The 19,641-nt window shown below is 50.6% G+C and overlaps 4 protein-coding genes across 12 annotated transcripts; 3 read left to right on the plus strand and 1 right to left on the minus strand.

Moving 5' to 3' along the window:
• Window positions 1-216: 216 nt before the first annotated feature.
• Window positions 217-4,007, plus strand: LOC131208861 (ubiA prenyltransferase domain-containing protein 1 homolog). 2 transcript variants are annotated; one of them, XR_009156840.1, is made up of 4 exons: window positions 217-1,052; window positions 1,116-1,390; window positions 1,468-2,216; window positions 2,618-2,645. XR_009156840.1 is itself a non-coding variant. In XM_058201773.1 (3 exons), exons 1-3 carry the CDS (start codon window positions 884-886, stop codon window positions 2,098-2,100), a joined length of 1,077 nt encoding a protein of 358 aa, XP_058057756.1. In that variant the 5' UTR covers window positions 217-883; the 3' UTR covers window positions 2,101-4,007. The 2 variants fall into 2 exon arrangements, 1 of the variants encoding a protein (XP_058057756.1); XM_058201773.1 differs by having other exon boundaries at window positions 1,468-4,007.
• A 127-nt stretch (window positions 4,008-4,134) lies between these two features.
• Window positions 4,135-12,291, plus strand: LOC131209411 (MKRN2 opposite strand protein). Of its 2 annotated transcripts, none has more exons than XM_058202477.1 (5): window positions 4,135-4,220; window positions 11,445-11,573; window positions 11,645-11,722; window positions 11,782-12,087; window positions 12,162-12,291. In XM_058202477.1, the coding sequence occupies exons 1-5, from the start codon at window positions 4,171-4,173 to the stop codon at window positions 12,274-12,276; spliced, it is 678 nt and encodes a 225-aa protein (XP_058058460.1). In that variant the 5' UTR covers window positions 4,135-4,170; the 3' UTR covers window positions 12,277-12,291. The 2 variants fall into 2 exon arrangements, with proteins under 2 accessions (XP_058058460.1, XP_058058461.1); XM_058202478.1 differs by having other exon boundaries at window positions 4,146-4,220; window positions 11,438-11,573.
• On the minus strand, window positions 4,413-10,598 carry LOC131211404 (protein eyes shut). The gene is made up of 7 exons (XM_058204846.1): window positions 10,450-10,598; window positions 9,626-9,774; window positions 7,719-9,567; window positions 7,373-7,654; window positions 6,785-7,302; window positions 4,641-6,713; window positions 4,413-4,567 (listed from the first exon to the last, which is right to left on the minus strand). The coding sequence occupies exons 1-7, from the start codon at window positions 10,596-10,598 to the stop codon at window positions 4,413-4,415; spliced, it is 5,175 nt and encodes a 1,724-aa protein (XP_058060829.1).
• A 148-nt stretch (window positions 12,292-12,439) lies between the features above and the next one.
• LOC131211586 (ras-related protein Rab-5B) lies at window positions 12,440-19,622 on the plus strand. Of its 7 annotated transcripts, none has more exons than XR_009156904.1 (7): window positions 12,440-12,545; window positions 15,815-16,240; window positions 16,324-16,444; window positions 16,567-16,735; window positions 17,137-17,250; window positions 17,310-17,350; window positions 17,411-19,622. XR_009156904.1 is itself a non-coding variant. In XM_058205120.1 (7 exons), the coding sequence occupies exons 2-5, from the start codon at window positions 15,987-15,989 to the stop codon at window positions 17,235-17,237; spliced, it is 645 nt and encodes a 214-aa protein (XP_058061103.1). In that variant the 5' UTR covers window positions 12,440-12,545; window positions 15,815-15,986; the 3' UTR covers window positions 17,238-17,250; window positions 17,334-17,350; window positions 17,411-19,622. The 7 variants fall into 7 exon arrangements, 6 of the variants coding, with proteins under 6 accessions (XP_058061103.1, XP_058061104.1, XP_058061100.1 ...); XM_058205120.1 differs by having other exon boundaries at window positions 17,334-17,350; XM_058205121.1 differs by having other exon boundaries at window positions 17,310-19,622.
• The last annotated feature ends 19 nt before the right edge of the window (window positions 19,623-19,641 follow it).

Here is a 19,641-nt window from a genome sequence, read left to right on the forward strand (position 1 = left end):
TCGAAACGGTATCATTCGCAGCATCAACCGGCCTCCGGGACGCAGTGCAAACAAAGCGACCTTCTCGCTCTGTGTTGCGGCTGTCTCTTTCCACTGCCGTTGACAGTTTCTCTCATCCGTACGTGGATGACGTGACAAGAGAGAGCCCAGAGGAGTCGGATTTTGGTCAGCAAACCACCAGCAACGAAACGAGCCAGCCAGCCAGCGACCAGCGGGGCAGGTTTGTGTTGAGGGACGAACACGAAAATCGGTAGACGATCGCATTGGTGGTCCGAGTGGGCCTGGAGGGAAATTAGTCTTTCAGTTCCACGGCGCACCGAACCGCACCGTTCGCTCGGCGGAGTTAGTCGCGACAGACGGTGCGAATGACCACCCGACTCGCTAGGGCACTGTAGTGCAACGCATCCCACCGTAGCTGCCCTCGGACTCCACGTTTCACCACCGTCGAATCGTACCCTCTTCTTCCGGTGCTGCCAACGTGCGAGTTAATGTGCGGCTACGTCGTCCGAAGGGAACCGAGAGAGCTCGATTTCCTTTTTAGCGCTCCAGCAGCAGCAGCGGTCATACACGTGGATCACCCCCGCCGTGTAAGTGTGTAGTGCTTGCCAAGGAACGGAGTGGTGGCCTGGTGAGAAACGGCGCGACGGACGGGTGACCGGAACGCGTTTTAGAATGACGATGTGCAGATGCAACTCTTGATCGTAACCTACGAAGCAAGCGGCACAATTAAGTCATACTGGTAGCCGGTTATAATTAGACTCACAAGTACGCCGCGCGGTAAACGAATTCTCCGAACGTGGTGGTGGTCGGACGCGATATTGTTTTTCGAGTGCGGCTTCTTAGATTTCAATTTAAAGCACACGCAATCGCCGGCAGCAACACCATGGCTGTTCCACTGGACGACACCGATTCCATGAGGCTTGGTGAGCAGTTGTACAAATCAAGCGCGGACGTCTGGGACAACAATAGCAGTGATAGTATGTCCAAATTTCGGAGCACCACATATCCCACGCCGCAACAGCAACAAACCGAGACGCAGCAGCGCATCGAAGGTAACGTTTGTAGCACCGCACCAAAAACGGTATCACCAATGACCCGCGTTTGTCTCTTTGCAGCTCCGTTGATGAAGATAAAAACGTACCTTTCCGCACTGCGACCATGGTCGCTGTCCGCCAGCCTGGTTCCGACAATGCTGGGCACAACGATTGCGTTACGCGTCCACGGTTTTCAGGAGTTTAACTTCCTAACGTTCATATGCACCATCTTCACGGTGGTCACAGTGCACTGCGCCGGCAATGTGGTAAACACGTACTTTGATTTCGTCAAAGGTATCGACAACCGAAAGTCGGACGATAGAACCTTAGTTGATCATATTCTCAGTAAGGATGAGGTAGAGACGATGTTTTGAACGGTGACAGTGTATGCGCGGTCGAGCACGTCGAACTAATGGCGCCCTTTCATCCGTAGGTGGTCACCCTGGGCGTGCTGCTGTACTGTGCCGGGTGCGTGGGGTTCGTGTTTCTAGTGTACCTTTCGCCGGCCAAACTGGAGCACCTAGCCCTGGTGTACTTCGGAGGACTCTCGTCTAGCTTTCTGTACACGGGCGGAATCGGCCTCAAGTACATTGCGCTCGGCGATGTGTTGATACTGGTCATTTTTGGACCGATCTCGGTTCTCTTTTCGTACATGGCCCAAACGGGGTACGTCGAGTGGATGACGATCTTCTACGCGATTCCGCTTGCCCTGAACACGGAGGCCATTTTGCACAGCAACAACACGCGCGACGCCGAGTCGGACAAGAAGGTCGGCATCGTAACACTGGCGATACTGATCGGCAAAACGTGCTCGTATGTGCTCTACGCACTGCTGCTCTTCACTCCCTACGTAATCTTCGTGGTGCTTGGCATGAAGTACTCCGTTCTGTTCCTGCTACCCATGGTGACGCTGAAGCGGGCGTTCGAAATTGAGCGCCAGTTTCGCAACGAAAGCACACTGCAAAAGGTTCCCCGGCAGACGGCCAAGCTGAACCTGTTCTTCGGTATCCTGTACGTGGTGGCCTGCTTCGGTGCTCCGCAGCTACCATTCATTACGCGGAAGTGAACAGCACCGTACTTGGTACCGGCAGCAGCAGCGGTACAGTAGCGCATAGCAACAGACTTAGCAACGCCGAGGCGCGTTCAAAAGCTCATTTCCAAACGATTACTTGTGTCCATCCGGTTCGTTCGGTTCGCTACGTCACACAACGTTTAGTAGCCGGTAGTGACACGCGTCGCGGTCGCTAGTGTGTTTTTGCATTCATGCTGTGTAGACTGAAAATCCCTGCATGAATCTCCTCCCGGGAGAGCTTAGAAGAATGCTAATTAGTTGCTATTTATTTGTTAACGTATCGTTATTTTATGTTGTTCAGTACCGCGCGGATTACGGAAGGTTTCAGTGCAGGCAGGGAAACGTCGTAATTCGGAACTTTCTCCTGCGTGACGCATTCGAACAAAAGCTCGTAGCTCGTAGTTGTGCGTTAGAATAAGTTACACAATAACTCAGTAGCAAAGTTGTGCTCTTCCTATCGGTTATGAGCACCGAGTTCTATCTAACTGGTGCCTTTCACTGGTTGTTTCAGTTTCATGATCGCGCCACCGGTCAGCACGATGGTGGATGGATGGGTGTGGACCGCAAGCGGCTTCGGACTATGCTTTTAATCACAGTAACAGGGCCAAGTAACGCGACATATCGGATCATGTAGAAAGACGCGCCCAAGGATGCGACCCTCAACACAGTGCGCACTTGAGCGCGCACTCAAGTTTGTTACCATTTTTAGCTGACGGCAATTAGCGAAACCCGCCACGCTCATCCCATACACACCAGTCTCAGTTCGTTTCGACCCCTTTTTTCTATACAATTTTAACAACCTCCTCCTTTTATCCCCAATCAACGAGCAAGCATTGGCCCATCTGCTTTTAAATTGATATCCCCATCACATCCAACTTCCTAACCAAAGGGAGACAGAGACCCCATGTAACGTGTAAAGTGAGAGACAATAATTAGCTAATGAAGGATTACAAATCGAAGTAGAGAGCAGAAAAAATCCCAATTGTTTTCGTCGATATCCAGCAGAGTGTCGTTCGATTGTGGCATGTGGGGTACGGGCGGCAGCTCGTTCGCACGGATCGGTGATTAGCGCTGCGTACCTCAACGGATTATTTACGTTTTGTATAGCAACTAGAGATTAGCAAAAACATCCAACCGAAAGGAGCCAACCCCAGGCCGTAGACGTACACACACAATCGTTAAGATCGAAAGATCGGTTGAAGCAACCGCCGGGTTACGGGGTGGGTTAAATCTGTGGCAACGTGCAGTACTCATTTGGGACGGAACGGTATGGACGGTAGTAGTAGACAGTAGTTAGTTAAGTAGTTTGTTAAGCGAAAAAAGCGGCTCCCGGCTTAAACTCATTACCAGCCCGTTAATGATGCGCCCGGGTATGATCGTGATCGAGCGATCGATGGCCAACTGTTATAGACTGTCGCAGACTGTGCCAGCAGCTGCGTAGCCTAATTACAAGCGGACACTTTTTTGTAGTGGCAACCAGTTCTTGCTTCTTCACCTTCTACCAGCTAATTAAATTAAATGCAACCTAACGTATGCGGCCAATAATTTATCAAGCAACGCATTCGCGTATTTGCTCAGCTACCGCGCTCCGGCTGTGCTGTGAGTGCAGACTGCTTTTGGCCAGCTAAAATTCAATTGATGCAACGGTGGTCTTCCATGTACAGCGCATCTGGAACTGGTCCCTGAACACCAACGAGGGCAGAACGGGAGTAACGGGGAGTGTAACGATCAAATGAATGCCTTCGCCGGATATTAGCTGCTTCAGGCTTGCAGTGAGTACTCGATTGAGGGTTCTCTATTTATTGTTGAAAAGATCGTTTCTTATGTTTGCTCACCCAACCCATGACGCGGCAATGTAACGTGTGAATCAGGTGAAGGAATGGCTAGTAAGAATGAAACAATAAAACCATTAGATACCATGTAATAGCCGCCCGCTGGTCCTTCTTCGCGATCGCATAAGCGTCACGCAATCTGACAGCACGAAAGCACAATCAGCGTGGTTGTTTATGTTTTGGTTCGGACCGTTCGCCGGCAACGGGTGAAGATTCATTCGATCGTGCGCGTATGTTGTGTCTTTACCGTGTAAATTCCGCTGGCATAAATTCGATTTGTAGGTAAGTCTGTGGCAGCGCCAACGACGAGCAGATGTGTTCGTTTATTGTAATCGAAACTCGACCGATCAGCCACGCTTGATGGCAAAACGCATCTCGTGGGTCTATTTTCTAAATCGTTCTATGTTTGTAGCCTCGCGCAGGCTTCATGATATGTTTGTCCGGGCTAGGTGATCGAGTCACTTTACATAGTAATTATAGTACACACTGTTGAATGTTGGCTCCTTCGTAAGCGATGTGATTGAGCTCGTCGTACTGGTTTCCCAAAAGTATATGTTGAATGCAACCGCTAAACGATCTGGAGAATGCCCCGTTCGTCCGATTGTAAACATTTTCTTCGGGAAAGCCTCCTGCAGGAAAAAAATATCGAACAATAAGATCGCGATTAGGAACAAGGACTCGAGGACGGTGTTCGTCACCTACCCAGGTAGATGGCTTCTTCCGCCGGGATTTGCTGATCGTGGAGTTGCCTTGGGCTCGTGAGAAGCTTCATGCCACCGGTAAGCTGATACCCGTTGATCGATACGTGCATGAAGCCCTCTTTCGTCTCCAGTAAAATCTGGTGCCAATCACCGTCGGCCACGAACGATCGCCAAGACGTCATGTTGGGTTCCGTTGCTTCACCGTCATCCAGTAGGTTACTCACAGCGACAACAAATCCATTGCGAATGCCAATGCCAAAGTATCCGCCCGACGCGTCGGTGCTCCACAAAAGCACGCCATCGTCGAGGGTGGAAATGTTGAAGGACAAATGTAGCTCCAACGCCGATCGTCCCACCGTGCCGCTATCGTAGTTACGCTTATCCTTCATTTTAATCTTTTGCGACGGAATTAGAATGTAGCTGCGATCGTTGAACCCGAGCGATGAGTACTTTGTCGTAGCTGTGTCGCAGTAGTGGCCGGTCCAGCCAACCCGGCAGTTGCAACGTCCGCTCGGTAAACATTCGCCGTTGTTGTGACACGACACTAACTCGCAGGATTCCAGCATTTCACAGTTCTCTCCCTTCGAGTGCTCGGGACACTTGCAGCGTGGCTGGGAATGTTCGTCGAGCCAGCACAGACCACCGTGCGCACAAATGTCCCCCCCGCAGGGCGTCCCGTCGCAGTCGTTAATGTTACGAGCGGCCACGATCGAACTAGCGTTCAGCGTCACGCGTGATCCGTTCAGATTGACGTTACGAATGCAACCGCGAAATGGCACCGGATACCCCGAAATGGCATCCATCGGTAGCTCCGAAAGATCCGGCAACCCACCGAGGTACAGCTCCGACGTGAGGCTGATGTACTCTTCGCGCACGGAACCAACGATCGACGAGCTCTTGCCCTCGACCCAGAGCGTCATCCGCTTGCCGTATTTAACGAACCGAATAACGTGCCACTCCCCGGTCGCCAGCACGTGGTTGCTGCGCACGACCGTCGTCTGCAGGCGAGTAGTAGACACGCGATACTCTACCACACCACCCTGCAGACTTAGGCTGATGAAACCTAGGGCGTTTGCGTTGGAATCGAACGTACGGATGAACATCAGCAGCCCTTTCTCGGACAGCGGGCGCACCTGCAGCTCGATCGTTATCTGCCGCAGCTTCAACTGGCGGTAGTTTTGCGATCGCGGTTGCAGCGCATGCCCGTACGTTTCGGTGTCGTTTGCCACCGGGAACACTCGAAGTACGTCGTTGATTTTGTCCAGCTCGCGGATCGATTTGAGCAGAATGGAGTGATTGTGGGGAATAATGTGCGAATGTTGTACGATCTTTTCGTAGCGCGGCACTTCGTTTTCACGGTATGCGTCGGAAGCTTGCCGATCAGTGTCACTACCAGCAGCGCCCGTTGGCCAGCGCAAGGAAAGGAACGATCTCCTTCCGGAGAAGGAAACATCGCTCAGCTGCTTAACGTGCGCGTCGCAGCGCTTGCCAACCTTTCCGAATGGACAGTCACACTCGTACCCGGAGACGTGCGGAAAGCACCGCGCGTCAGCATCGCACTTGTGGAGACTTTCGTCGCACGGGTTCGCCTTTTGTGAGCACAGAATTCCGTTCCAATCCTCCTGGCAGATGCAGGTGAACGTGGAACCGTGTTGCAGACATGCACCACCGTTCTGGCACGCATGCCGATGACACTCTTTCGTACCGCACTGGCCCACACTACGGCCTCGCATGCCACCAATGTGTTGCAGCGGAATGTGGACCGGGCCCGCGATGAGCCGAATGTCAAACAGACAGCCCTGGAACCCGGAGTGGAGCGGCAAGTCGTGCGGAAGGCTGGAAAAGTTTACTCCCTCGTGGCCACCAATGTACAGCTGCGGGGCCACGTTCAGCTTGTGGCTGCTGCCAGGCGCGTTTCCGGAAATGTTTACCTTTCCATCGATCGACAGCCACGCGGTGCGCCCACTGCGCCCCACGTGAATGGTGGTGGGACGTGTTTGCTGCACCTGGATCGGTTGCTGGGTGAAAATTCGACGGGGCCCACTGCCCAAGTTCCAGGTGACCAATATGAACCCTACGAAACGAAACACACCATCGCGTGACGTGAATCGAAGTGGACCCCGAGTGCTGCCAAGTGGACCTTACCTTGAATGTAGCTAACGGAGAAATGATCGCCCACTTCGTGATGATCTCCCGGCTGTCCGATGAAGGCCAGCAACGAAATCTGTGACGCTGTGGTCGGAATGATTTTGAAGCTAAACTCAAACCGATCCTCCAGTGGGAAAGCGACCGGATACGTGACGTACGACGAAATGCCCTTGATGCTGCCGAAAAACGAGGGTTGCAGAATGTCCAGGTCGTGCTCGCACAGATGACCGTGTTTGCCGTACGGACACAGGCAGAGGTATCCACTTTCCGGAAAGGTGACGCAAGTTCCTCCATACTGACACGGATTGTTGTCGCAAATCGATTGTTCGCACGTTTTGCCCATGTACCCGAAGGAACACTTGCAGCTCCACGTTCCACGTGTCCCGCTGGGGTAGCCGACCGCGAACCGTTCGTCGACCGCTTGATCTTCCACACAGATTGCCCCGTTTCGGCAGGGGCTCGACAGGCAGGCCAGTGAAGTACATTCGTAAATTTTATACGCATCCTCCGCGTTACTAGAAAAAGGCAAGAAAAAGGTTGCCATGAAAGGCGTTCGGTGGTGCTAAAAGTACGCCCGTATCTTACTGAAAAACGGCCACTGGTTTTTCGTTTAGTTCCAGCTCGTACACACAGCCGGTGAAACCGTGGTACCGGGAGATGTTCTGACTGAGCGTGTACATCGTTTTGATGGGCCGCCCACCGAGATGGAGCCAGCTCTGGCGTATGGATGCCAGTGCAGCTGTTCGCTGGTCGAGCGACCCGGAAGCCACACTGGCAAGCCATGTTGGCTGCTCTCCGCTCATCGCCAGAGTTTCGTTTACGTGCAGCGACGCGTTGCAGTGGCTGAGTCGTTCGTTAAAGTGGAGTCTGGCAAACACAAAACCGAACGGATTAATTTAGTATTAGGTGCACCTGGGTGAGGCTAACTTACTGCACTTTAACGTTGAGCTCGAACCCATTGTTCACTGTGCCGTCGATTTCGCTCAGCAGCATCGTCTGCAGGCCGCACGAGAACTGAAACTGTAGCAACCCTTTTTGCAGGAACAGTGCCACGTAGTGGTTCCCTTCGTCACCTTCGGCCGTAGCCAGCAGGATTAATCCCTCGCGGGACGTTAGTTTTGCCTTGAAGCGCACCGTCATTGTTGTCAACTGTTGAGCCAGTGCACCGCCGGCCTCGGCCGTCACTGTCTCGTTCCGCCGGTAGATGATATGCCGTAGGAAGGAATCTCTCGAGAAGGCGGCATTTTGAATGCTCACCGGAACGCTACAGAACTGCCCGGCGTATCGAAAATCGCAGTGACAGCGGATGCCATTAGCGGTCATAGCGCAGGTGCCTCCATTCGCGCAAACCGCGTCGCTACACTCATGGATGACCACTTCCGGTGATCTCGGTGTCGTTGCGGGTGCCGGAACACCCGCGGCGGAAGTGGTGAGAGATGAAAACGTGGAAGAAGCTTCGTTGAGCTCGGTTACGGTTTTGGGAAGAGTGCCACCATCAGCAGCACCGGTTACCTGATCTTTACCCTCAATAGCCTTGGTTGTAGGAGTTTCAGTGAAGAAGGAACTCAGTTCGGGTGCAATAGTCGAAGGTGTAAGGGCTGGCAAACCGGCTGACGGTTGTTCTTGAGTTGGGGAGGTAGTATGTGATTCCTGGAAGATACCAGATGTGGTTCCATCTCGATCGAAACCCGCCGTTGTGTCCAGTGGGGCAGAAGGTTTTGTGCTACCCTCTTCCTGGTGCGTCGTATAATCAACTGTCCCGTTGAAAGCCGCTCGGTCCGCTGTGGGGATAATCATTGCAACTCCGGCAGTAGTCTGATCCACTGGCCTAATGCCAGTAACGCCAGTGGATCCATCTTCCTCGGTATACGGGGTGATCGGAGTAAGCGTTGTCGATCCGCGACTGTCCAATCCGTCCACCGTTGATTCTATTGGCGATTCCGAGCGTTCTTCAACGAAGCCCATCGTGCTGGTTTGTGGCGTCGATTCCGGAGACAGATTCATGGTGGTGCCTTCGAACCAGCTTGAACCCGTCTCGTCAGTCTCCGTATACGTTTCCAACGATGAGATGCTTGTAAAGAAATCGATCGGTTCCGAAGTAAATGTCACGTTTTGCTCGGGCATTGTGTAGTTGCAGTCCATCGTGTCCAGTTGGCCATCGCCGTCCTGTAGCATGAGACATTCACAGTTTTCCCCCGTAAAGCTTGGCGCGCAGGTGCAAAAGTACTCGTCGACCCCGTCCAAACACGTGCCACCGTTGACGCATCGTGGGTCCACGCCCAGTTGACACTCGTCGTACTGCATTTCGCACCGCTCGCCGTGATAATCCGGGACGCAGTAACAGGTGGGGTGATCCTCTTCCATCAAGCAGAGCGCTTGGTTGGCACACGGTGAATCTGAGCAAAGCATGATCTCTGCCTCACAGTTGGTACCACTGTAGCCCATTGGGCAAGCACAAACGTACGACGCGAACTTGTCGATGCAGATCGCTCCGTTCTGGCACGGGGCGGACGCACATTCGTTGATCTCCTCATCACACAGCCGGCCCTCGTATCCTTCGGTGCAGCGACAGTAAAACTCAAGCCCGGGCCCTTCACTGCACGAGCCTCCATTGTGGCACCGGTCGCCCGTATCGCAGACGGCAATGTCGGTTTCGCAAAAATCGCCCTCGTAGCCCATGGCGCACGTACAGTAGAACGCATTATCCTTATCGTGACACTGGCCACCGTTCTGGCAAGGGTTGGACTGGCATTCGTTGTAGTTTTCCTCACAATTCAACCCTAGAACATGGAAGTGGTGAAATGTGCGAACGAGCGGACAATCGAGAGCACGCATTACCTAGGAACCCATCGGGACACGTGCAGTTGTATGAGGCCACTCCGTCGATGCATGTGCCACCATTGAGACACGGAGCGGACCAACATTCGTCCCAGTTTGTCTGACAGTGGACGCCCGTGTACCCGTCGATACAGTAGCAAGAGTAGGTGCTGCGGACAGAAAGCGAGAGCAGGTTAGAGGCCGCCTTTGAAGAACTCCATGAAAAACTCCTGTCTCCATGGGAGACGCGACAAATTTGTGTTCCGCTAACGTGTTTGCTGACAAACAAACGCATCGGGCAATAGTATTTAAGAACCTCCCTACCCCGACCAACCGTATTCGGGACTACTAGGCTTCCCGGAACCCCGTTTCAATGAACGCCGTGTAAAAGTAATATAGGACGCATCGGCATGGTGATACGCAAACTTCGCCGTACTCCTGCGGTTTAGCGTAGAGTGGCGAGATGTAAATTAAGCTATTAACTTTTTTTTTACGAATTCCTAATATCGATTATACAGACAAGCTGTGTAGGGCTCTGCACCAGCGGACCGGCGGTGAAAGGTGTCGAATCCGCTTCCGCTAGCCACATTCCAGACTGAAGGGTACACGGATACCTGCATATTTCATTACATCAAGAAATAATGAACGGACACGACATCAAACGCATTACGCGTAACTCACGGCGCGGTGGTCCCGGTTCCGCTTTCGGTCGATATTAAATGAGAAAATAATGGGAAAAGGAAATTGGAACCAATAACCTCATTCGAACTCTGACTCATTTATCACCCTGCCCCGTGGCGGTGTGCAGCACTCCTGATGAGGACACTGTTCGAAGAAGGGATTACCTATTGAGATCATCGATGCACACACCGTAGACACAGGGATTGCTCAGGCAAGCGAACCCCGCACTGGACAGGTGTAAAAGCGAACCGGAAGTGACGCAAACTATCAGCAGCACTAATCCCGGGCTAGCACAGTGTGTCCTTTGTAGCATGCTCCTGGTTTTCATACAGAGGCCATTGGGGCGGTGATCCCCGGTGGTCTGACGCGCCTGCTTGCAATCTTTCCGATTATCGTCTGCCATCGTCGGGCCACCAATTAACGGCTTGTGCCTCCTGTCTTCGCGTCCCTCACTATATTAGACACTCAAGTTAATACACTTTTACAGGCCTAGTTTCAACGTGTCCCACATTTCCAGTTCCGTATTGCAGCACGTTCGAAAGCACACTATTTACAGCCTATCAATAGCGATGGCACTCGTCGGTCCGTCGATCCCGGTTGCTTTCGGTTCTACTTTCGATGCACGTATGTCCGCGGGAGGAAGCTTTTTTCGGGCCTTTCGTGCCCCAACACCCCCTTTCCCGCTGCGGTTAACCGTGGGCGCTACCCGTCGTGACGCTACGCTCCGTCGTATCCTAGTGCCACAACACAACCCTCCCGTGGATCCCTTTGGGTTCGGCGCTAGCGTTGCCATGGAGACAAAAAATAACAACCGATTTCAGCTGATCCGCCGAACGCGGACGTGGGTTTTAATATCCTCCGGGGGACGGACCGTGCACGGGGACTGCTGGGACACAAGGGTTTGTTTGCTGTTTTTGGAGCGCGCGCGGGAATCGCATCCGACGCTTTATTATGTTTCAGCATGCAATTGTAGCACCCCAGGTGGCTTTGCCGGCAATTGGAATGGAGGAACGCAAGCGAGAGAGTTTTTAAAGTTTGTTGCTTCTCATAATGACCACGTGGGTATTAGTATCAGTTCCCGGCTGCTTTTCCGTCCCGTTCTTCATTCGCATTTTAATCGTAATATTTGTTTTGCTTTCGATCTCGTTCCAGTGTGTAGGATGCGTATGGAAAGGGATTTAATATGCTTTCGGCATTGCGGCGAGACGATCTTTGTGTACCAAACCCTGTCTTCGTGTCCACTGTGCGGTGATCCTCTGAGTAGCGACCTAGACGATTCTCCTTTAACGTAAAGTTAAACGTAATCGCTATGCTAGTTTTTTTTCGAGCCCGATCAAATCCATGCGTGTTTCGTTTCAGCCTGCCATGTCCGTTCATCCGAGCCTCTCAGTATCCTTGCGCCGTTGTGCTGCGCCCATCGCGTGGAGATTTTTTGAGGTACGCGAGCGCCAAAAGATGTAGATGTTAAGCGCAACCTATAGACGACTTTTCATTAGTTCGTTTCAAAACCAAGAAAACCTGCACATAGCACTGACCTCGCTGAGCGGCGACATTACTGAATACGACACCGAAGGATTAGTGAAAACGTTGGCAAAGAATAGTGGCGATTGGAATCAGGCGATCCTGGTGGCACAAGTACCGGAAGGGTTTTACGATCGGTGGGAAGAAGTGCTAGCGGGAGTCGACCGGCGCAGATGGAGTAAGGACACTTACCAGGAAGCATCACACAACTGCTACACATTCGTACTGTCGTTTCTCGTAAATATTGGCTACGAAGAATTCTCGGCCTATTGCCACGACAAGTAAGTCCAAGCGCCCAGTGCTCAACGGTTGTTCCGATTGATCAGTTTCCATTTGTGGTCCTATTCTGGTGCAGGTTTTTGTTTAGTGAACAGTATATCGCCCCGAAGACGCGAAATGCCGCCAAGTTCATTACAATCCACCGCAAGCTGCAGTCGTGCGGCTATTGGATCGACGCGCAACAGCAATAAAGTAATTGAATGAATTATGTGTGGATTTAAAATTTATGTTTGTATTTGAAAAAAAGGAACTTCAAACGTCGATTTCAGTTTTAAATTTAACAATTGCGAAGCATGTTGATGTTTCGTTTGACAGATCCCAGATCCGTCATCGGCCGTACTCGAATAGCAGCAGCATCAATCATTCGAGCAGTTTCGTCGCGAGAGTGTGTGAAGCTCAGTCGTCATAATTTTCTTCCTCGGTGCAAATTAGTGTCGTGACAACGGAAAACGGAAGGAAGGTGCGTTTAAGTATTTATTGGAATCCTTGTCCAGGCTTTCGCCTATCTTCCACATCCGGTTACGATACGCAGCGCAGGTGCAGGTGCAGGTGTGGTTTCATATTGATCGTGCGTGGTTGGGCTGTTCCGTTTTCGGGACGGCTTCGACGCTAGTGCGTGTTCCGTGTTTAATAGATTGTGTTTGCCATTGGATGTGTCTGTACGTGTGCTTACGTGTCCGTGCGTCTGGAAGTTTTACTCATCATCCCGCCCCGACCGTAATGGTGCCGTAATGAGGCGAGATTTTTCTAGGCCTGCTATGAGTGTGTACCGTGTGCTGGAGGCGATTGGCATTTTGTCCTCCTAGTATTACGCTGCCATAGTTTTGGCCATGGGCGCTGTGCAATGTGTTGCGACGCAGGAGGGAGTCATCAATGAATGGGAAGATTATTGGCTGCACTACGTCGCCGTTCAAGAGCAGTTTAAAGCAACAAAGCAACAAAGCACGCATCCGCTGCCCTTCGATGTGGGCCTGTCCCCGTGCTCCGTTCGGGGTGCGATAGAAAAATCTGCTGGTGATAAAAACTCTCCAGAGAGTGCGCGCGAGAGAGAGAGCGAGAGAGAGCGAGCGAGATAGTATGACAGAGAGAAGCGCTGTGCAGTGCGTGAGCAAGTGAGAAAGAACAGGAAAGGAGAAAGAAGGAAAATAGAGAAAAGGCAGGCACACGGACAGAAAGGCGAGGTCCTTCCGTCTGTGCTTAGAGCTTCTAGCACAGTGTAGGTGACGCATTACCCACAGCGCATTGGGTACGGAACGCACAAATTAGTAGCAACAGAGTTAATGATGATGATGACGGAGACAGAGCATTGCAATGTGGGGAATGAAAGAGAGGACAAAAACGCTTACTCAGCAGGTTTGCTGAGAAACATAAAACGGGTGATTTCCGCATTCCATTGGTCATCGGACGCGATCATTAAAGGGAAATTTGGAAGGCATTTTGTGTAAACAAATATGCGAATGCCCCACCCGCAGGCACTGTGTCGTCGGGTACAATAAGTGCACTGGCTGGTCATCCACTTTGCCTACTTGACACACAAGCACACAACTACAACACTGGCGCCAACAGCTTGTGCAGCACTCATATCAATGCAGGCTGCGCTTCGGATCGATATGCAGGAGCTCGCTAGCATATGCATCACAGTAACCATCACACGGTCGCCCGTCATTGTTTGCAATTTTAGCTGGAATGTGCCGTACACTTCCGTACATTTTCTCATCGGAAACGAACCGAGAAAGCGGTTTTTCTGCCCAGTTGTCCAACGTAATATCCCAAAAGCCTTGGGAGAGATAAGCAATGATAAGAGAGACTGTTCATAAAGACATGTAAGTCTGTTGTGAGGACGTGCGGGTGGAGTTGTATACTAACTTATTTAGAGGAGCACGTACGTAAGTGTTGCTACGCAATACTTCCCTGGAACATCGAGAAGATGGTTCTGTGCAAAGATCTTTAAGGGCTACCATATTAGACAGGGCGAAGCAGGGCGAGTGAAGTGATCAATGTGATGGAAAAGCACCGTTCATTTATCGCAATCTCGGTCGAAGCTGGAGTCAAGTGATCATGTTTTTGAACCGTCGTATGCGTATAAGACGGGCGCTTAAATATGTCGCACACATATGGTATCATGTGGATGCGTGTTAGTGACGGACAGAGAATTCCATAGACAGAAAAATAGAGATAGAGAGAGAGAGAGCTAGAGAGCAGTACACACCCAGCATAGACATTTGTGGCCCTCGCGACGACGACGATGAATGAACGAACGCGACTGATGAATGTCAAACGAAAAAAATACGAACGAAAGCACAAAGCGCACGGCAAAATCGCAAGAAAAGGAAAATCGGCGCCACATTGGATTGGACGGAACGGGGCGGAAGAGAATGCAATGAGATTATGTGCGGAGTCACCACTTTAGTCAGTCCTTTATTAAATTATCGACTGGAAATGTGTACACACCGATTCTCTCCCGTCCCGCGGTCTGGCGGGTGTTCGTAGTGGCGCATCCCGTTGTGCTTTCGCGGTGTGTGCGGTGACGGTGACGCGCGCGGTAGTAATATCTTCGCAATCGGTTGCCATCGGTTGCTCTTTGTTAGTGTCCGTGACACACGGCGGTGTTCGGCCGAAGTGAGTTAGTCATTTAAAGTCTCTCACTATCAACGTAGCCTTGAAAAAGGTCTTTAAAGAAAGTTCAGAGCGGCCATCAATAAATAAAACTCCGTTCGCGGAACCACACATCCTCGGGCTGGCCTACATAACCGTACACAGTTTTGTGCGAAATACTGACCCGTGAGCCGTGGGAAACAGACATTGGAATGTCTTGCTGAACTCGAGTAGAGAATAGCTCGATTCGAACTTTTCCACGCCCAGCCTGGGAGAATGTGTGAACGACAGTGAAAATCAGGAAAGTTCGTCTGCAAATGCTACGCAGCACGCCCCTTCAGGATCGGCAGCGGGGCCATAAGCTCTCTCCTGTTTGCTACCAGCGATAATAGCGCAGGCAAACAGCACAGTGAATTTGTTCTGATAAACTGAATTTGACCACCTCCGCGCAGCAACAACTCGGGTGTTGTTTTCATGGTGGGCGTTTTGTGAATTCTCCGCCCCAGGGCGCTTTGTGTTGGGCCGTTTTTTGCATCTCCGTTAAGCGCGCTCAACGGAGACAATAAGAGCACCCGCTTTACGCGGTTTCAACAGAGCCGCCATTGCGAGCGATTCTCCTTAAAGCAGGCCATGACGGCGGTGGCACAGATGTGCTGTTGGAACGAACGTAAATATTGATTGTAAACACGAGCGCCTTTGTATGCGTACCAGGGTTAACCCTCTCGCGAAGGTGGTTCAAAGTTTGTGAAAGTGGCCACTAGACGGTCTAGTTGTTGCAGAGGCCAGACTCGAAACCGTAGGTTAAGGTCTGAGCGTGTACTCGTTGCATGTGCCGATGTTGATTAGTGGCCTAAAAGTGCTTGAAAAAGCATCCGATGTTAACACGCTGTGGGTATTTTTTCTGCACTGACAAGGGTCATCGCAGCAACCAACGGGGTACACTGATAAAGATGTTGCGTGAATCACAAATTTTCGCCGGTTCATTGCTGATTCATTCTACCGCTCCGGCAGCGCAGTGTGCTGCGATGGAGAACACCTGAGCGCATGCTATCCTTGACCCCCTGGACAGGGCAATCCTCAGTCGTATGTTGCTCATTTTTTCAATTGTCTCTTTGTTCATATTTAAACCATCAGAATTAGCGATACACGTCGCGCGTAGTGAACACACAGCGAACCGTAGGATAAATTGATCCTACTCGGCGTAAAGGCAGATAGAGTGTCCTCCCTGTCCGGCCGTACCAGCATCCCGTAAGAAGACGCCCGCTCTAACTACCGGAAGGCAAAGCATCTGACGAAAAAACAACGGATGGCTTCAAGTCCGAGAGCTGGCGGTGCTGCACAGCGACCTAACGGTTCCACGCAGAACAAAATATGCCAGTTCAAGCTAGTGCTTCTGGGCGAGTCGGCGGTCGGCAAATCATCGCTAGTGTTGCGGTTCGTTAAGGGACAGTTTCACGAGTATCAGGAAAGTACGATCGGTGCCGCCTTCCTGACACAAACCCTGTGTATCGATGATACGACAGTGAAGTTTGAAATTTGGGACACCGCCGGACAGGAACGGTGAGTAACTAGTAACCCTGTTGGTGCGCCCAGCCTCTTGGCCCCTTTGGCTTATGTTTGCTTCGCCATCCCCTCACACACAGGTACCACAGCTTGGCACCGATGTACTACCGAGGTGCTCAGGCGGCAATCGTTGTGTACGATATTCAAAACAGTGATAGCTACGCACGGGCCAAAACGTGGGTCAAGGAGCTTCAAAGACAGGTAACTGCCTTTACGGGGATCATTCACCCGTGATAACCTTGCTGCCGTCGAATGCAACGCTCCTAGTGCATTGCCTAATCTGACATATGCGCACTCCTCTCTACCGCTCTGTTTCTTTCCAGGCATCGCCGAATATTGTGATTGCATTAGCTGGCAACAAAGCCGATTTGGCAAATAGTCGCGTCGTGGACTATGAAGAAGCCAAGCAGTACGCGGACGACAATGGGCTACTGTTTATGGAAACATCCGCAAAGACGGCCGTGAATGTGAATGATATATTCCTTGCAATAGGTGAGTGGGTAGAATGCACTGCTAAGCAACCCGAGCATATGAAGCAATCGGTGACCGTTACTTTACCTTCACGGTAAAAAAGAAAGTTCAAGGCCACCACGAGTGCATAAAAGGGATTTGTGACCGTTGGTGGGGCCGGCTGACCTGTCATATTTGCACATGGGACTTAAAAATAACGTTCCAGCACACACGTCACACAGTTGTGTATACGTCATTGGGGTGCACACTGCGCTTACTAGTGAGGGGCTTCACTTAATGCACGCCTCACTCGGGTTGGTCAGGTTTTAAGAACTAATCTTATTTGGACCAGTTGCGCCCCACCACTCCGTCCACCGCTGCCTTTCTATGTTGGGTGGTTTGATTTATTTAACAATGTTACAATGTTGTGTTTTTGTTGCTAGCTAAAAAGTTACCCAAGAACGAGGGCGCCGGACCGCAGCAAAACATAAGACCAACGCAAAATGAAACCAGCCGACAGAACAGTGGCTGCTGCACCAAGTGATGTTATTCCGCAGGTGAGAACCGAGGACAGCTTTCCGGCCTAGGTTTCGTGTCACAGGCCCACTAAAAGTAGGTCCCGTGTTCTTTCCCGTTGTAGCTAATGGACCCTTGAATGTAAGTGACGACTACTGCATGAATTGTAAAATGCTAATAATTATCGTTATAACGCTGGAGTCGGCGCTTGTCGGACGGATAATGATGGAGATGGTGCGGCAACCGAATATGCTGGTGGTACACTCCGGGGAGGCGGCGCAGGTGGAGAAATTATTAGCGAGTAAGCGAGATTCCAACCTAGTTATGGCATTACACCCGGAAACACTAACACATAATGGTTAAACAACACAAAAGTAAAGCAAATCCCTATAAATAAACTGAAAACTAAATTTGTAGAAAAAAAACAACCGACATAAAAACCAACATCATCTCTGCATATTGGGATTGGAGAGTAAGTGTAAGAGAGAGAGAAAGAGATAGAGAGAGAGAGAGAGAGAGAGAGAGAGAGAGAGAGAAAGAAAGAAAGAGATAAAAAGAGAGAGAAAACAAAAGAAACAATAGACATAGTATAATATGCTGCTGCGTAATGAACAAAAACAAGAGTCAATCCGGTCCGGTATGGCTGCCGGTTGAGAGACAGCAGCGCTCGCGCAGATGAGCTACTGGCGGAAACTTGCCACCCCCCCCGGGAAGTGAGGGGTTGATTTTTCTGTTTTGTTTTGCGGAGAACTGTGTCTCAAAACAATCCGAGCGCGGGGCGAAAACGAACGAATGAATGAATGATCAAAGTTTAGCTTAATTGGGTTTAGAAATCGTGGGGGTTTTTATTATTTTTCAGTCTGTACGTCGATAAATGATAATAATATTAAAACATGGAAAAATATGAATATCAACCTACTACACACATACACAAACACTGCGCTCCAACTAGCAATCAACTCTCGCTCCAAGCAAAAAACGAAACGAAAATACACTCTCAAAGGCGCTCTCCAAAGGATTTTCTTCTTGCGTTCGGCAAGAAAGGTGCACGATCGCCGCAAACACACGCATGCGCGTGCACTGAAGCACACGCGCACTTTAAGAAGGCCCAAACCTTTTTAGGCGGAATTTTGTGGACAAAATCGTTTGTCTCAAACGCAGAAGCGATCGAAAGACGGGACGATAAATTGGGAATGCATTTGCTGGTGTGTTGTGTTTGTTGTGATAATTTTTGTGCAATCTTATGCGATCACGTTAGAAACGCGCGTCACGTGTGCCTTCATCATCTCACCGCATGCTGCGGCTACTGCTACTGCTGCTAGTTGCATGGCAGCGCGCACGTGATCCTGTGCTCCTGCGCGCCGCATGCTGTGTTTGTTTGGCGTACGTGATCGTGGCAAGTTCATTTTCGGGTTTTTGCTTTAAGGGATTAGGTATACAATTGGATATCCTTATCGCAAGTAATATGTACCATCAATAGTTTGTATGCAATATCACAAGAAAACAAAACAGTTTAGAGCGAAATTTTGAAAGAGAGAGAGAGCGAGAGCCAGAATAGAATTTGATAGAAGGGAAAGAATATACGAATAAAATAGTTTATAGCAGCCGACTAGTGTTGTGTATGTTCTCATTTTTCACTGCATTCGCTGCTTTATCGATACAAATTAGGCACACGACAGCCGATCGGCTAGGGAGCAGCTGATGTGGTGTCTTGAACGCTGGCTGCTGGCTAGCCAAATGCCTCTGCCACCAGTTCGTACAGAGGGCTTAACACGGGGGGTTTATGTTACTTTACCTTTCCAACCGAGAACCGAACATTGTGTGCGAAATATTATTTCGCTTTGTGGCAAAAATGGCGAAAAATTGATTACAAAATGGTTGATCACACTTAGGTAACAAAGAACGAAGAACCGGCAAAAATGGAGCGAACAAAGAGAGGCTGAACACGAGAGCACGCCCGAAAAGAATTGGTAAAATTAAGAGTTTCTGTTGTTAACGCTGGACCTGGGGATGGACAGAGAGCAAAGCTAGAGCGCATAGTCACAGGAACAGGAGCAAGAGCTAAGCGAACCAACGAAGCGGTGGTAAATGTGTAACGGTTGTAAGGTGAAAGGTGTTTGGTGTTTCAAAAACGTATCGTAGAGTTGGTTATTTCAGTTTTGGAACTTGCGAGCAGGGAGAGGCCACAACTGCACCATATTTCAAGGTCCGATTTTTAGGTGGTCGAACATTGGATGTGAATGGAAAAGAATCTTCGAAGAAGAAAGCCTCATCACATCCCGAGAACGCACGCACCTCTCCACAGAACTCCACAGAGAAAACAGCTACACCGCGCGATGCCCCCTGCGGGGGCCGATCGTGTCGGTCCACCGCCGGGTGACACACGCCATTTCGATCGTTGGAAGTCAATAAACAGTGAAAGAACATTCCGA

This window comes from Anopheles bellator, chromosome 2 (genome assembly GCF_943735745.2).
Source record: "Anopheles bellator chromosome 2, idAnoBellAS_SP24_06.2, whole genome shotgun sequence".
Classification (NCBI taxonomy): Eukaryota; Metazoa; Arthropoda; class Insecta; order Diptera; family Culicidae; genus Anopheles; species Anopheles bellator.

Excerpts from the sequence above, each read along its gene's own strand:
- LOC131208861 (XM_058201773.1), top strand. The coding sequence starts at position 884 with ATGGCTGTTCCACTGGACGACACCGATTCCATGAGGCTTGGTGAGCAG. Across the intron at positions 1,053-1,115 it reads GACGCAGCAGCGCATCGAAG|CTCCGTTGATGAAGATAAAA; the intron begins GTAACGTTTGTA and ends GTCTCTTTGCAG. Across the intron at positions 1,391-1,467 it reads ATATTCTCAGTAAGGATGAG|GTGGTCACCCTGGGCGTGCT; the intron begins GTAGAGACGATG and ends TTTCATCCGTAG.
- LOC131209411 (XM_058202477.1), top strand. The coding sequence starts at position 4,171 with ATGTTGTGTCTTTACCGTGTAAATTCCGCTGGCATAAATTCGATTTGT. Across the intron at positions 4,221-11,444 it reads GGCATAAATTCGATTTGTAG|GATGCGTATGGAAAGGGATT; the intron begins GTAAGTCTGTGG and ends TCCAGTGTGTAG. Across the intron at positions 12,088-12,161 it reads TCGGCCTATTGCCACGACAA|GTTTTTGTTTAGTGAACAGT; the intron begins GTAAGTCCAAGC and ends ATTCTGGTGCAG.
- LOC131211404 (XM_058204846.1), bottom strand. The coding sequence starts at position 10,598 with ATGCTACAAAGGACACACTGTGCTAGCCCGGGATTAGTGCTGCTGATA. Across the intron at positions 9,775-10,449 it reads TGCATCGATGATCTCAATAG|CACCTACTCTTGCTACTGTA; the intron begins GTAATCCCTTCT and ends TTCTGTCCGCAG. Across the intron at positions 7,655-7,718 it reads GAGCTCAACGTTAAAGTGCA|ACTCCACTTTAACGAACGAC; the intron begins GTAAGTTAGCCT and ends TGTGTTTGCCAG.
- LOC131211586 (XM_058205121.1), top strand. The coding sequence starts at position 15,987 with ATGGCTTCAAGTCCGAGAGCTGGCGGTGCTGCACAGCGACCTAACGGT. Across the intron at positions 16,445-16,566 it reads TCAAGGAGCTTCAAAGACAG|GCATCGCCGAATATTGTGAT; the intron begins GTAACTGCCTTT and ends GTTTCTTTCCAG. Across the intron at positions 16,736-17,136 it reads TGATATATTCCTTGCAATAG|CTAAAAAGTTACCCAAGAAC; the intron begins GTGAGTGGGTAG and ends TTTTGTTGCTAG.